Here is a 15,794-nt window from a genome sequence, read left to right on the forward strand (position 1 = left end):
ACTCTTTTGGGGCGAGTTATCGTCGTGCTCGCGTGATTAACTGAAGCACGCGACTTTAAAAACATCCCTTGCACAGCAGCACGCGGCTCTTTTCGGTTTCTTTCGGTTTTTGTTCGCGCCGTTGATACTCATCAGTCGTTTCTTTCTCACTTCCTTACGGAATCATACGAAGTCGGGGGTAGGAAACGGACAGCAAAATCCCACCGCGTAGCATATGGCGAAGTGAATACGTTGTTCTTAGACAGGCGGAAATTTATTTATTTTTCCTATTTTTACCTCCATGGTTTCATTCTTCGAGGTCAATGGTTCAGCAAAAACCTAGAATCCTGTGTGTCACTATTTAAATTGGAGCTACCCAGATCACGTCGGCGTTTTTTCTGAATTGAGTTTACACCGGTTAAACAAAAATGTCGGCCAAGTGGAGAGCTTTGCAGCGGCGGCACCGTTACACTTACACTGCAGTTGTTTTTCCTGAACCGTGCATGGAAGCCTTGAACACCGTTACTCCTGATGTCTCCTCTCTTAAATTTTTCTCCGAATTGGTAGAGTTCACGTTACTAGATTCCATTCACGCCCAAGTTAATGGTGTCAAGAAACTTTCTTGTGCTTTTGGCGAGCTGCTCAGTGGTGGATTAGAAGTGGATACGGTTTCATTGGCATCTCGATTCTACCTTGAGATTCTGTTTCTGGAAAATTCACTGCCATTGCATAGGACTCTTATTTCTGTCCTATCGAAGACCCGTCATTTTCAGTTTGAAATTAGTAATTGTTTTCGTATGCTTTGTGACAAGTATGGTGTTCTGGGTGGTAAAGGGAAGAGATTTTTAGTTTGTCGTGCTGCATTATCGATGTTGAGTTACCCAAAATTGGGTTTTATGGTGAAAACTGTTGAAGATTGTGCAGTTTCTGTGGCACTGGATACTGCATTAGGTTTGAGATCAGTGATTCGAGAGGTCAATGGTGGAGCCCGTCTTTCACCTGTTGTTATGGAGCAATGCCAAGAGGCCATGTCTTGCCTATATTACTTACTTCAGCGTTTTCCTTCCAAATTCATGGATGTGGTGAAAGCCTATGGTCAAAATGGCCCCAGTGATTTGAATGTCTTCCAAACTGTTGTAAGTGCAATTATAAGCATCATAACATCTTCATCATTTTCAAGGGATTGTTTAGTAGCCGCTGGCGTGAGTTTCTGTGCTGCCCTCCAGGTGTGTTTGCGTCCTCAAGAACTTTCTGGTTTTATTGTAAAAGCATTTTTCTGTCAAGCCGGACATAGTTGTATTCCTTGTCATATAGATGGGCTTGAGGATTTTAATTTGGAGATTTTATATAAAGGGGACTTGATTTCAGATGTTGGAGGCCTCTCAGTTTTGAGCAGGCTTTGCTTGTTGCGAGGCATGCTTACTGCAGTGCCAAGGTCTGTTCTCAATACCCTCTTCACCGTATCAAAGGATGGGTCACAAAATAACTCTTTTTGGACAATACTATTCAACGGGATATTACCTGAACTTTGTGAGTATTGTGAGAATCCTATTGACAGCCATTTTAATTTTCATGCACTAACGGTGACTCAGATCTGTATGCAGCAGATAAAAACCTCATTGCTGGCCAATCTGACTGATATTTCAGGAGACTATGTTCCCTTTCCCATAGAACTCGTTGATCAGCTCTTGAGGATTATATGGAATAACTTAGAGGACCCACTTAACCAGACTGTGAAACAAGTACATCTCGTATTTGATCTCTTACTAGATGTACAAACTACTCTTGGTGGTGCTGCAACTGAAATTTTCTTACTAAACATTACTCAACACCTTCTAAAGTTGGGTGCACGATGCAAGGGCCGATACGTACCTTTAGCATCTCTTACCAAGCGGCTTGGTGCAAAGACCATTCTACAAATGAGCCCTAACTTATTATTTGAAACCTCTAATGCTTACATTAATGATGATGTTTGTTGCACAGCAACATCTTTTCTGAAATGCTTTCTTGAGTGCTTACGAGATGAATGTTGGAGCAGTGAAGGTGTTGAGAGAGGGTATATTGCTTTCAGGAGTTCAATTCTGCCTCCTATCTTATATGGACTTGTATCTGGGATCTCAAAGCTACGTTCTAACTTAAACACCTATGCCCTACCAACTGTGCTTGAGGTGGATGTGGACAGTATATTCCCCATGCTTGCTTTTATATCTGTAGGTCAAGTGGATGAAGAAAAAGTAACTAATTATCCTGAGCTTTCTAATGCCAATATAACTCTCACTGTAGACCAACATGTTGCTGCATTGGTCTCATTACTTAAGGTATCACGTTCAATTGCTTTGATTGAAGGTGATATTGTTTGGTCCTGTAATTCTTTGCAAGAAGAGCATCATTGGGAGGAGAGAAACTCTGATGTTGCAATTGTTTCTGTAAAGGGAATAGATGTCCAAATCCAAGTTAAATGGTTAATCTTGGCACTGACTCATGTGGAGGAAACACTTCGTGTAGATGCTGCTGAGTCACTTTTCTTGAACCCGAAAACTTCTAGTTTACCTTCCTGGCTGGAGCTTAGTTTGATGACAGTGGCAGTGCCATTGAATATGAGATGCTGTTCAACAGCTTTTCAGATGAAGTGGAACAGCTTGTTTCGAAAATTCTTCTCGCGGGTTCGAACAGCTTTAGAAAGACAAGTGAAACAAGGTTCTTGGCAGACAGTCCTGTTTTCACGAAATGGTGAAAATGGTGTTCATACTGAATGTGAGAAAATCTTAGTGCAAAGAGCGGATGCACTTTTCCAGTTTATGAAATGGTTGAGTAGCTTCCTGTTTTTCTCTTGTTATCCTTCTGCTCCCTATGAAAGGAAAACCATGGCTATGGAGCTCATTCTATTAATGATCAAAGTTTGGCCTGTAATTCCACCAAGTCTTCAGGATAAGGGTGGTTCCACTTCTCCTTATAATGAAGGTTTTACATTACCAGATTCGACCTTGGTGTTGGTGGCTTCAATTGTTGATAGTTGGGATAAACTCAGAGAAAGTTCATTTCGTATTCTTTCACATTTCCCAACCCCGTTGCCTGGAATTTCTAATGCTGATGCTGTGAAGAAATTAATAAACTGGGCAAAGAAGTTGGTATGTAGCCCTCGTGTTAGGGAGAGTGATGCTGGTGCTCTGACCTTACGCCTTATATTCAGGAAGTATGTTTTGGATCTTGGTTGGATAGTTGGTGCTTCTGATAATATCATATGTTTAAATCCTCAAATAAATTCTGATTTCACAAATTTTAAGTCTGGCATCCCTGTGATAGAATATATACTCTCGTTGATTGATTGGCTGCGACTTATTGTTGAAGAGGGAGAGAAGGATCTTTCTGAAGCATGCAAGAACAGCTTTGTTCATGGAGTTCTGCTTACTCTTCGTTATACATTTGAAGAGTTGGATTGGGATTCTGAGATGGTTATGTCAAGTATTTCTGAAATGAGGGAGGCATTAGATATGCTGTTACAGCTGGTTATGCGCATTACGTCATTGGCTCTTTGGGTGGTTTCAGCAGATGCGTGGTACCTTCCCGATGAAATGGATAATATTGGTGATGATGGTACTTTTCCCCTAGACGTGTCTGTTGAGATGGATCTGTCTAATGACTTGTCAGACCTGGTTGGCAATGACTCCAAACCAGTGGATGATGCAGGGCCAGCTGACCAGGTCGTTATGGTCGGCTGCTGGCTGGCAATGAAGGAGGTAACAGAGCTTATTGGTTTGTTCTAATTAGCTTGATCTAGCTTGCTTATGTGTTTCTTCCTAACTGTTATAGTTAATCTGATAATGTTTTGGTGGTCTCTAGTCAATTATTTATTGGTAGAGTGTGACAGTAAGATGTTTAGAAGTTTCATTATGCTTTTCGTCACCAAAAAATATTGACAGTAAAAGTGCTTTTATTATATTCGGTTTACAGGTGAGCCTTCTTTTGGCAACCATTATAAGGAAAATCCCCTTGCCATGTTCGACTGTTTCAGATCTATTGGATCATGAAAGTTTACAAAATGAGGTTACAGTGCTTGATATGGCTCAGCTAGAAACCATAGGAAGCCACTTTCTGGAAGTCCTTCTGAAGATGAAGCATAATGGTGCTATTGACAAAACAAGGGCCGGATTCACAGCTCTTTGTAATCGTCTCCTTTGCTCGAATGAGCCCAAGTATGTTAAGAATTGTCTTCAAACTTGGGGAAGAACTATCTCTTTTGTCAATTGGGATTGTGAAAATGTGTCTTTGGTTTTGTTTATGTTAATCCTATGAAATGTGATTTTGATCCATTTTTTCATTTCTCTAAGATCCAAATTTTCTTGTCTTTTTTCTTGTCAGACTTTGCAAAATGACAGAATCTTGGCTGGAACAATTGATGGAGAGAACTGTTGCTAAGGTTCAAACTGTGGATGATTTATTGAGGAGGAGTGCAGGAATTCCGGCTGCATTTATTGCTCTTTTCCTTTCAGAGCCAGAAGGAACTCCTAAGAAGCTTCTCCCACGGGCTTTACGGTGGTTAATAGATGTTGCCAACATGTCTTTACCTTGTCTAGGTATGTTTTTTAATTGTTGGTAGTATTATATTCTGCAAGTTGAGTGAAATATACTGTTTAAGTGGAATAGGCAAGAAAACATACATATGTCAGAAGTTATTTTCTGTGGCTAATGAATGAATTGTCTCAAGAGGAATAAATTGCCTAGACCTCAGATGGCATACCTGATATGCATTAAGGCACTCAGCTGCAAGGTTCTTTTAAATCCCCATGATCCACTCAAACCACAATGGTAACTGTTAATAATAGAAAATTCAAAAAATAATCAAGAAAAATTGAAACAAATATTGACTGAAAATGAGAAGCATGGCAAGATCGTGAACATCTACTAGGAAAGCTGGAGAAAGATCTCACTATGTTAAATGAGAAAATACTAACATTATCATCGTAGTGAGAGTAAACAATAATTTACATTACAAGCCCTTGAAAAGGAAGTCCATTTTGTCTTAGGTTTCCCTGTCTCCTCCTTTTGTTTCCCTATTTTCTTCTTTAAATGAAACTTTGCCCCTTTTTTCATGCTATCAGAAGGAGCCTGTCTCATTTTTTTCTTTGTGTCATGTAGATAAATTGAGAGAAAGATCTCTCATTTTTCTTTGATAAAACATATAAGTGTATCTTGTTGCTTTTCAAAAAGAAAAAAGAAAAAAGAAAAAAATAGGTGCATCTTGTCCCTTATAAAGCAACATCCAAATCCAGCTTTAGTGATTGATGGTCTTCATATCATTCAATCCAATTTATCTTTTAAAGTAAAATGAACCATTCAATTATCTAAGTTGTAACTTATCCTTTCATTCCTTGTGTTTTCTTTTCTTTTCTTAAGTCCTCCTTGGAGATTCCTTTGTACCTCTTTCCTCTTAAAGAATTCTCATTTCTCACCATTTTCAATAAAAGAGTGAAGAGTTCAGTTTGCCTTCCTTATGCACAATAGCCGTGGTCAAATCGCCTGTTGATGTTTAGCATCAAGGAAGTTTGGATTACTAGGAGCCATAATGTGGCCATTTTCAAAAATAACAATGTGGCCATTGAGCCAAAGGCTGGGTCAAATAAGGTTTTATCACTTGAAAATCAGATAATATTACGGTTCATCAAATTCAACATGCATTTATTGGTTCAGTCTTAAAAGATTCCAATAATAATCTATTGCCTTATCAACTCTCCATTCATTTACCACAATCTTGACATCCTTTCATCTTTACAGACCCAAATGAAGCTGACAGCCATAATCAGGATTGGTTCAAGAACTCATCAAGGAAATTAGGTGGCCCTTCTGAAGATATGGGAATGGCAGCTAGGACTTCTAAGGTTCGAGATGATGGTGTGATTCCCACTGTGCATGCCTTCAATGTTCTTAGAGCTTCATTCAATGACACAAACTTAGCTGCTGATACATCTGGTTTTTGTGCTGAGGCTTTGATAATTTCAATCCATTCATTTTCTGCACCTTACTGGGAGGTCCGTAATAGTGCTTGTCTCGCATATACTGCTTTAGTTCGCCGTATGATTGGATTTCTTAATGTCCATAAACGTGAATCAGCAAGGCGGGCTTTAACTGGGCTTGAATTTTTCCATAGGTACGACATTTTAGGTCTTATTTACTTTTACAGAGACCACTTAAAACTGCTTGCAATTCTTGAGGCTGTTTTCTTTTAAAATTGGTGGAATATTACACCACAACATTTGGGATTGAGGTTTCTGTAATGCAAATTAATGCTGGTCTTGATATCTTTTCTACTTTTTTAATTTAATTCATGACTATAAAAATATTATTTCAACTAACCTTTTCTCTTTCCTGCAAAGGTATCCAACATTGCATCCTTTCATGTTCAAAGAATTGCAGATTGCAACAGAATTCCTAGGAGATGAGCATTCTCAACATTTAGAATTCAACATACCAAAAGTTGTACATCCAAGCCTTTGCCCCATTCTGATTCTCCTATCGAGACTCAAGCCTTCAATAATCAGTGTAGAAACTGAGGATTCTTTGGATCCTTTTCTACTCGTGCCCTTCATCAGTAAATGTGCAACTCAAAGCAATTTTCGAGTTCGTGTTCTCGCTTCAAGAGCTTTAACAGGCTTGGTATCTAATGAAAAACTGCAGTCTGTACTGCAGAATATTGCATGCAGGCTGTCCCAAGCTAGAGATTCAGTGGGAATCAAGCATTTTTCCTCTAATGGGAGTGACAAGCTTGAACATGAAAGTCCTATGTTTGCTTCTTTCAATTCCATCCATGGAATGTTACTGCAGCTAGCATCCCTTCTTGATAAAAACTGCCGCAACTTGACTGATGTCTCTAATAAGGATCAGATACTCAGCGATCTCTCCCAAGTCCTTCTAAAATGTTCATGGATCGGAAGCCCCAGAACTTGCCCCTGCCCAACTCTTAATGGAGCCTATTTACTAGTGTTGGATCACATTATCAGTATAGCCAGAACATGTGGGACAATCAAGCATATTGCTTCCACACGAGCCATGCTTCTTGAGCTGTCCACTGAATGCTTATACGAAGGAGCAAGCCAGAATTTCTTTGATCCAACAAGAGCTGAGCTTCACAGGCAAGCAGCTGCTTCCTATTTCAGTTCAGTCTGCACTGGGCTCCCGCGAGAAGTTGAAGGAGTGTCACTGCAGGAGAATTTCCTATCAGCTTCTTGCCTCACAAATGGAGTTCAAGCTCAGACTTCTGATTTGAGATTTGAGGAGAATATAAAATTTTGTGTTTTCAATTCATCATATGAAGTTCGTCTCACAACACTAAAATGGCTTCATCTTTTTCTCAAGTCAGATGAATCTGGTTCAAGTGATACTGCAAATATCCTTGCTTGGGCAAGTGTTGGCCTGCAACCTACTCTTTTGCAACTCTTAACTGTCGAGCAACACCCTAAATGTATCTATTATGTTCTGAAGGTTATTTTCACTTGGAACATACTGCAGTATCAGAAACCAAGAGGCCTTGTGAGCGAGGATACAGTTTATGTGGGCTGCATGAACTCTGAGTCCTTGTTCAACTTCTGGGATAAGTTAATATCGTTGAACAGAGTAGTGACACATATGAAGACTCGAGAGACTCTCTTGTGTTGCATGGGGGTGTGTATGAAAGAGTTTGGGAATGTGTTTTCTGGTAATATTAATCAATCAGAGACTTTCAATCACATCTATGAATGCCTTCTGTGTTTTATTTCCTTACTTCACAAACACAGTGCACCATCTGAGCCAGTAAATATACGTAAGGCAGCGGCAGAATCCATTTTAGCATCTGGACTGTTGGAAGAAGCCATGCCAATTGGTTCTCTTGCCTCAAATAACCATGTCATGTTTGAAGATCAGCAGATTCATGGGGCCAAGGAGTTAGTATCCAAGTGTCCCCTACCAGATCCTATCAGTTTATATGCTTGCAGACTACTGGAATTGTGGAAAATATGCATCAAGCTGTTGGAGGATGAGGATGTTGAACTGAGACAGAGTCTTGCTCTGAATATTCAAAAGTGTTTTAATTCCAAGTCTTCATGGTTTGGTGCACACACTCAGGTGGAAAGAGTAATTGAGTTGAGCTTTGATTTTCTGTCCTCAACATTTGGTCACTGGATCATATACTTTGATTATCTTTTGAGTTGGACGTTAGATTCTGGGAATTTTGTCATACCTCAAAGCAATTTGGTCCGGCAGGTCTTTGACAAGGAGGTTGATAATCACCATGAGGAAAGACTCTTAATTTGTCAGCTCTGTTGTTCCCAGTTGGAGAAGCTCACAATTACCAAGTCTTGGGAAGTGGCTTCATCTGTAAAGGGTTTCAACAAGGACGTTATCGTGATTTTCCTGCAGGAATGGAGGTCTAGGTTTGTGCAGCAATTAAAATCTTTTGGCAATAACTTTCTCAAAGACAACGCTGAAAATGACTGGATTGGTGGTCTGGGTAACCACAAGGATGCATTTATTCCACTATATGCAAATCTACTTGGACTTTATTGTCTCTCCCAAAGCCCCTTTGACCATTACTATTCACCTGCGGACTGTGAGATTGGTAAGCCATTCTTATCTGAGCTTACTGAACTAGGAGAAGTTGTGAAACCATTTTTGGGAAACCCTTTAATTTGTAACCTATATTTATTGGTTGTTCAATCACATGAGAAAATGCTTGGTGTTAGCTTGCATCTGGTGGACTCAAATTCTTCCTCCAGGTGGGAGGGTTTTGATCCTTATTTTCTATTGAGATGAGCTCAATGTACATTCCAGCACCTGTACTATTTGCAAGGGAGGGTGGATAAAATGTCTTCCCACGATTAATACAATTTATAGGAGTAACTTCTTGTTTTCTTCATGTTTCCTGCCTCTTTTTCTTATAGCTTCTCCTTCAACCTGCAGTAAGCTTTTTTATGATTAATGAGACCCTTCAAGAGTCAGGGTAAAGATGTATTGAAAGGAAAAGGATTGTTTCCTTGTCAACAGTCTCTTCATTCCTTGGCCTGACCTCTGGATTTTTTCTTTTTTGGAGTATTTCCAGAAATAAAACTCGCTTTGTATTGTAGTATTCTTCAAAAGCAGAACTTCTGAAATAATTATCAGTTTTATCTATACACAATCATCCGTGTCAAAATTCAACTGAAGGAAAAAAAAAACAGAAACAAACTAGAAGCTACAAAGATGGATATGATTGTCTACTTCTCTGTGTCTGAATGCATTCATTAGTTGTTTTATGCTGTCTACATTGCTGGTCTGAACCCAAGCTTTTATGAAAGTTGTGGGATGGACTGTTAAGAAAAGGTAAAGTGAAGAAACACCTGAGTTTGTGTTGAATTTATGAAAAAGTTAAATACTTCATTGATATCAATAACTTGTTGTAATCAGAGTACATGAACCTCTATTTATAATAGAGGAAGGTAGTAAAGTCCAATTACAATAAAACAATCCTTGTCCCAAATTACACATAAACTCTAACGCTTAAAGATAAGTCCTAGTATAATTAAATAACTCAATATTGATAAAAGACAAACATAACTCAAACTAAAACTCTTCTTGGTCGTGGCCCTAAGATAAAGATACTTTTGTGAATTCTTCTTGATTTTCCCACTTATGTGATAAGGATGTCAGTTCGTAGTAATCATGGTGGGTTCTACTTCTTATGGGTTTGAGCCCATCTTGTGGGCCTTCTTTGGTCGTGTGACCCATCTTATAATACTCTTACATATGTGGGTCTTCCTTGGTCGTGTGGGTTTTGGCCATATCTTCCAACACTCCCTCTCAAGCTGGGGGTGAGAGAACAACATGAACTCCCAGCTTGCTACAAATGATGTATAAAATATTTTTGTATAAAAATGTACATATTCCAATATGCCTTCATCTTCCAACACTCCCCCTCACGCTGTTGCATCCTTCCATTAGGCCCTGCTGGCATAATATAAGTGAGAGTAAAAATCACTCCTAGCCGATAAGCCATTGTTCCATACTCCAGTCCTAATACTGGATATAAGGCACACTCCGTCTTCTATCGGTAGTATATCTATCGGCATTGCTCTAAAGTGCCCACCACCGTGTCCCTCCACAGGATAACGACTCTCAAGTGGTAGAAGTAATAAAAGCCATTATAGGGAGGGGATAACATAGATATAATAATAAGTTCTTCCGTCATGGACTCCCAACCGTGATGTTTTTTTACAGGGCCCATCATGGTTTCCCAAGCGTGATATTTTTTGATAAGGTATCCTCCATCATGGTTTCCCAACTGTGATATTTTTTTTTTTTTATAGAGTCCATCGTGGTTTCCCAACCGTAATATTTTTTGACAGGGTATCCTCCGTCATGGTTTCTCAACCGTGATATTTTTTTACGGGATAAAATAAATGATGATATGAGGCTCTCTTCTTCAATAATAATGTCCTCAAAGAGACATAATAGATGCAGCTGAATATAACACGACCATCTTCTAACACATATAACATGAACCAAATAATAATCTTTGTAAAAGAACCCATGAAATAATCCGATATAAAAATTTCTTCTTAAATGCAAAAGCTTCATCTTTTGTGCTCCCCCTATCTTGAATATTTTGGTCACATAAACTTATCCACAACATAAGGAATAAAATACTTCTTTCTTGTACTTCTTGTACTTCTCCCCCTCAAGCTAAAAGGTAATGGCGGTGATCCCAGCTTGAACCAAATATCATAGATGTAGCAATAAGCCCAAATAAAAGAGATGTATAAATAAACCCTCAAACCAAGGAGAAGTGAGATATTTTCCTGATATATACTCTCAAAAAGTGACACAAAACATTGAGCATAAATTCCGATTTTTCAATACAACAGAATACCAACATGACCTTTGATTCTTCCAATGCAAATATTTATTTAAATATAGATCAGATTAACATGAAATTCTTTCATTATGAAAGTAGACTTAAATACCTTTGTCCAAGTATAACTTCTCTTCATGAAATATAATTATCAGAAGATAAATAATCTGATAGATTTCGGTCTCTCTCATCTAGCCGAACTAAGTACTGTTTCTCCTTTTTTTCCAGAATGACCTAAACTCTTCCAAGAACAATCTCCTTATAAAAAAAATCATACCGAGAATTGGTTGAATAGGTAAGAAAATAGACTTACGTATCTTTCTTTTGATATATAATTCTTCATATAAAGTCTCTTTCTTGATAGCATAAAATACCTCGAAAGTTGAGGTGTTTTGCTGCCACTCGAACCTTTTTTTCAATATGACCTTTGCTGCTTCAAATATCGATTTCTCTTTGTAGATAACTCAGATAAAAAATTGGTTAAATAGGTAAAAGAATAGACTTACAGATCTTTCTTTTGATATATATATTTCTCCATATAAAGTCTAGTTTTTTATAGCAAAAAATACCTCTGAATTTGAAGATTGTTGCTGTTGCTTGAACCTTTTTGCAATCTTACCTTCGCTCATTCAAATATCGACATTTCTTTGCAGATAATCCAATTGGAACAAATCGTTTTTCTTTGGAAATTAGACTCAAGTATCTTTCCGTCAATATATAATTTGCAATATGAAAAACTCCGTATAAAGGTAAAAAACGCAAAGAAAACTACGGGTGCAGGGACTGAAAAAAATGACTACGAACCTAGACCTAGGGTTTAGGGTTTAGAGAACATGATCACATTACCTCTATGAGTTGACCAAGTCAACTCACAGAACCTGCTCTGATACTAGGGGTGGCATCGAGTCGAGCCGAGCCCGAACCTACCTATGTTCAAGCCGAGCTTGATTTAAATATTTCGAGCCGAGCTTTGAGCCGAACCTCGTCTTGAGCCTAAAATTGTTATCGAGCTCGAGCCCAAATATTTTAACCGAGCTTCGAGCTTCAACGTACATTTAAAACTTTTCAAAAAATATATATAAAATAAATTGTATATAAAATTATGCATACATTTTACATAAATTTGGGCATGATCTCTACATAAAATTGGGCATAACCTATATCTATAATACATGTATAAGATTGGGCATGACCTCTACTTAAAATTGAGCATAATCTATGTATATAATACCTATATAAAATTCCGTGACTTCTACTTAAAATTGGGCATAATCTATATACATAATACCTGCATAAACACTCCATAAACACTCTATAAAATTGTCTATACATTCCATAAACACTCCATGAAATTGTTTATACATTTCATACACTCCATAAAATAGTCTAAACACTCCATACACTGCATAACATTATGAATAAACTCTATACAATAATCAAACACAACAAAATTAAATGAAATATCACTATCAATTTACAATCATCCAAATAAAAACTATAAATCCTTTACATAAAATCCTATTACTATTAGAGACTTACTAGAAAATTACAAGAAATATTTTAAATTTTTCTTAGGAAAGTTAAATGGACCTCTTATTGCCTCTTCTAAGGAAATAAATAAAAATTAATAATTAATCTAATATATTACTATACTTATCGATAAATTTTTAATCAAATAAAATGTCAAACACAAAATTGTTATTCCCAAATTAGGAAACTCCTATTCTCCGATTTTTCGCCGAGATGATGGGGAGCGAAGGCGCAACGCCGGTGAACACCTGTTAGCGGCAACGGAAACAGAGGAGGCGAAGAAATCGGAGGAAGATGAAGAAATCAAAGGAAGAGGAAGAAATCGGAGGGGATGTAGTGGCCGGCGAGGAGTTGTCGACGGCGACAGAGGCGGCCAGAGAGGCGGACGGGAGGGGCTCGACGTCCCCCCTGCTCTCCCTCCCGATCTCGCGACTCGCCCATTAACAAGCCAACTCGCGAGCTTTTGAGCTGAACCTTGATTCGGTCGAGCTCGACTCGTTAATTCAAACGAGCCGATTTCGGATCTCAAGCTCGGCTCGAGATCGAGAGATACCGAATCGAACCGAGCCGAACTCAAGTTGGCTCGGTTCGAAGCCACCCCTATCTGATACCATGTTGAATTTATGAAAAAGTGAAATACTTCATTGACATCAATAACTTGTTGTAATTATAGTACATGAACCTCTATTTATAATAGAGGAAGGTAGTAGAGTCCAATTACAATAAAACTACCATTGTCCCAATTACACCCAAACTCTAACACTTAAAGATAAGTCCTTGCATAATTAAATAACTCAATATTGATAAAAGACAAACATAACTAAAACTAAAACTCTTCTTGGTCGTGACCCTAAGATAAAAATACTTTTGTGAGTCCTTCTTGATCTTCCAACTTTTGTGATAAGGATGTCAGCTCGTGGTAATCATGGTGGGTCCTACTTCTTATGGGTTTGAGCCCATCTTGTTGGCCTTCTTTGGTCGTGTGACTTATCTTATAAAACACTTATATATGTGGGTCTTCCTTGGTCATGTGGGCTTAGGCCCTATCTTCCAACAGTTTGAGGCTAAGGAGCAGTTCTGCTGCGAGGAAAAACCCACTGAAAAAAAATAAAAAATATGACATTCTAACAGGTTTACATTAAAAAAATGACCTTTATTTTATATTTTAAAATAAAAATAAGAAAAATAAAATAGTTAAAAACTTGGAAAAGAAAGTATTATCAAACGGAAACGAAAAATACCTGGTTTATTTACGTTATTATGTAAATTAAAATAATTTCACTTGAATTCTGTATTATTATGATTTTATGCTCATATTTTCTTCTTTTTTTTCTCTTTCTCTTTCTCTTTCTCTTCTCTTCTCTTCATTTTTCCTTTTCTTTTCTCTCCACTTTCTGTGGTCCAAACATAGCCTTAGTGGAGTGAAACAAGGTAGATTCTCCGTAAAACTAACTCTGTTGTCGTTATTTCTATAGCCTCGATTTTGATTTATCAATAAAAATCCTATAATTTTGTATTTTGTATTTTGGTTTGTATTTTGTATTTTTAAGCAGTTTCTCCACTCCGCTTTATCTTGTAAACTAGAAAGCATTTACCCAACTCAAGTTACTTAACCTGAATTTCATTTAGTCCAAGTTAGATCCTCAGTCTTCATTAAATTTGTTTATATTATGAAATAAATAGGGTAGGATCGTATGAAGAAGACGAAGAGACCCCATTTTTCTATTAAATGGATCTTATTCATTTTTTTCTTGTGATTAGATGAGATTAATCTTATAGCTAGACATATACTAAGCAAATCTTACATGAAAATAAATAGGGAGTCAAAAAACAAAAATTTATTCCATACAAGAATCAATTTTAACCTTATAATGGATTCATAATTGACTCAATTATACTTACAACTTGATTACATTGCATGAGCCCTCATGATACAAGCCAATGTAGGTGTCTAAAAAAATATGTTTTTATCTTTATTTCTAAATAATTACATAATTTTCCTAATAAACATAATGACTTTATAAGTATTGATTAGTTAAAGTCTGAGGGTGTAGTTTACGATAGAAAAGGAGGTTCGACTCAAATCAATGACCTTGGCTGACCTTGCCCGCACTCGACTATTTATTCTTTAAGTTATTTTATTTACAAGAATACCATTTACTTCGCTATAGTGGTAATACAATCATTAGTTTTATTTTATTATAAAAAATTATCAAAATAAGAAAATATCTTATATTAAACATAAAATAAGAAGAAATGAATTTTTAATTCATGCTATTAAAATAAAATCATTAAATTGAAAATTAAATGCACTATATGGACTTGGGGCCATATTTTTTGTCCCTTATTAATCTTTGTTGTTATGGAGAGGATGAACCCACTCCCATCACTTTTGGGTTCTCCCCCATAATCCCATTCAAGGGTGCTCATGCGTCAGCTAAAAACTGAAATCAAACTAGCAACTTTAATATCCCCACAAGACCACCAAATAAGCAGGTACAAACACACTACTCTCTTTTCTTTTCAGAATCAGGAGGGACTCTTCAGTCTCACTAATGGCTTCATTTCATCTCCTCTTTCCTCTCTTCTTCCTCCTCCCCCTCTTTCTCCCCGCCGCATCCACCTCTCCTCCTCCTCCCACTTCACTTCTAGCCTTCAACTGCAGTTCATCATCTCCTCTCTTCACTGCTGCCCAGGCGAAACACACCCTCAAAGCCCTCCTGCAAAATCATTCCAGGGGTTTGCTATGGGCTGTTGGGTCTTGAGAAGGGGAGTGGCCTTCACTAGCAAGGTTGGATCACTTCCTGTGGGGCCTGCAAAACGAACAAAAATCTTAGCTCGGACAAGCCCGGATCCCCTCTGGGAGCGTGCGCGCTCATTCCAGGGGTGTTTGACTCGTTACATGCTCAATCTGTTTTCAGGGCCCAGTATCTAAATCAAATGGGCCCTCTTTTGTTACCAGTGGTGAGCGGTAAAGTGTCCTTGGGTTCCTCATAAGCTGGACCAGGTAGGAACCTGACTCACGTTCATCTATAAATGAAATCACATCTTGCATTTAAAACAGATTCTTTTTATTATTTTATTTATCGTTATTATTTTTAATAATGTTATTAAAGTTGATCAGAGGGTTACCGACGTGTCAGAGGGAGTAATCGGGAAATAGGGAGAGGAAGCCATCTTGTTTTGCTCGCTAACATGGGTTTCCCACAAAATGGAACCTGAACCCACGTATAATGAAGGGAAGGAGTAAAAATGGCGTTGAGACTTCATTGCTTATTCATTTCCTGCAAAGTCCGCGACTTCCTATTGTGGAGGATGAACTTCGACCTGAATTTCCAACTCATTCAATCGAAAATAATACTACACTTTCAATCGTATTTTTTCATTCACATCATCGGCTTAAATAGCCGTTTTATAGAATATACAC

General features: G+C 37.8%; 1 protein-coding gene across 1 annotated transcript; it reads left to right on the top strand.

The window, feature by feature from the left end:
* Positions 1–135: 135 nt before the first annotated feature.
* Positions 136–9,074, top strand: LOC137936846 (uncharacterized). Its single transcript, XM_068781760.1, has 5 exons — positions 136–3,716; positions 3,931–4,172; positions 4,339–4,553; positions 5,752–6,124; positions 6,351–9,074. The coding sequence occupies exons 1-5, from the start codon at positions 408–410 to the stop codon at positions 8,761–8,763; spliced, it is 6,552 nt and encodes a 2,183-aa protein (XP_068637861.1). The 5' UTR covers positions 136–407; the 3' UTR covers positions 8,764–9,074.
* The last annotated feature ends 6,720 nt before the right edge of the window (positions 9,075–15,794 follow it).

This window comes from Aristolochia californica, unplaced genomic scaffold (genome assembly GCF_029961685.1).
Source record: "Aristolochia californica isolate CCGP_79_NKW_82.1479 unplaced genomic scaffold, dmAriCali1.0.hap1 SCAF_7, whole genome shotgun sequence".
In the NCBI taxonomy this organism is placed as follows: Eukaryota; Viridiplantae; Streptophyta; class Magnoliopsida; order Piperales; family Aristolochiaceae; genus Aristolochia; species Aristolochia californica.

Excerpts from the sequence above, each read along its gene's own strand:
- LOC137936846 (XM_068781760.1), top strand. The coding sequence starts at position 408 with ATGTCGGCCAAGTGGAGAGCTTTGCAGCGGCGGCACCGTTACACTTAC. Across the intron at positions 4,173-4,338 it reads CTTTGCTCGAATGAGCCCAA|ACTTTGCAAAATGACAGAAT; the intron begins GTATGTTAAGAA and ends TTTTCTTGTCAG. Across the intron at positions 6,125-6,350 it reads GGGCTTGAATTTTTCCATAG|GTATCCAACATTGCATCCTT; the intron begins GTACGACATTTT and ends TTTCCTGCAAAG.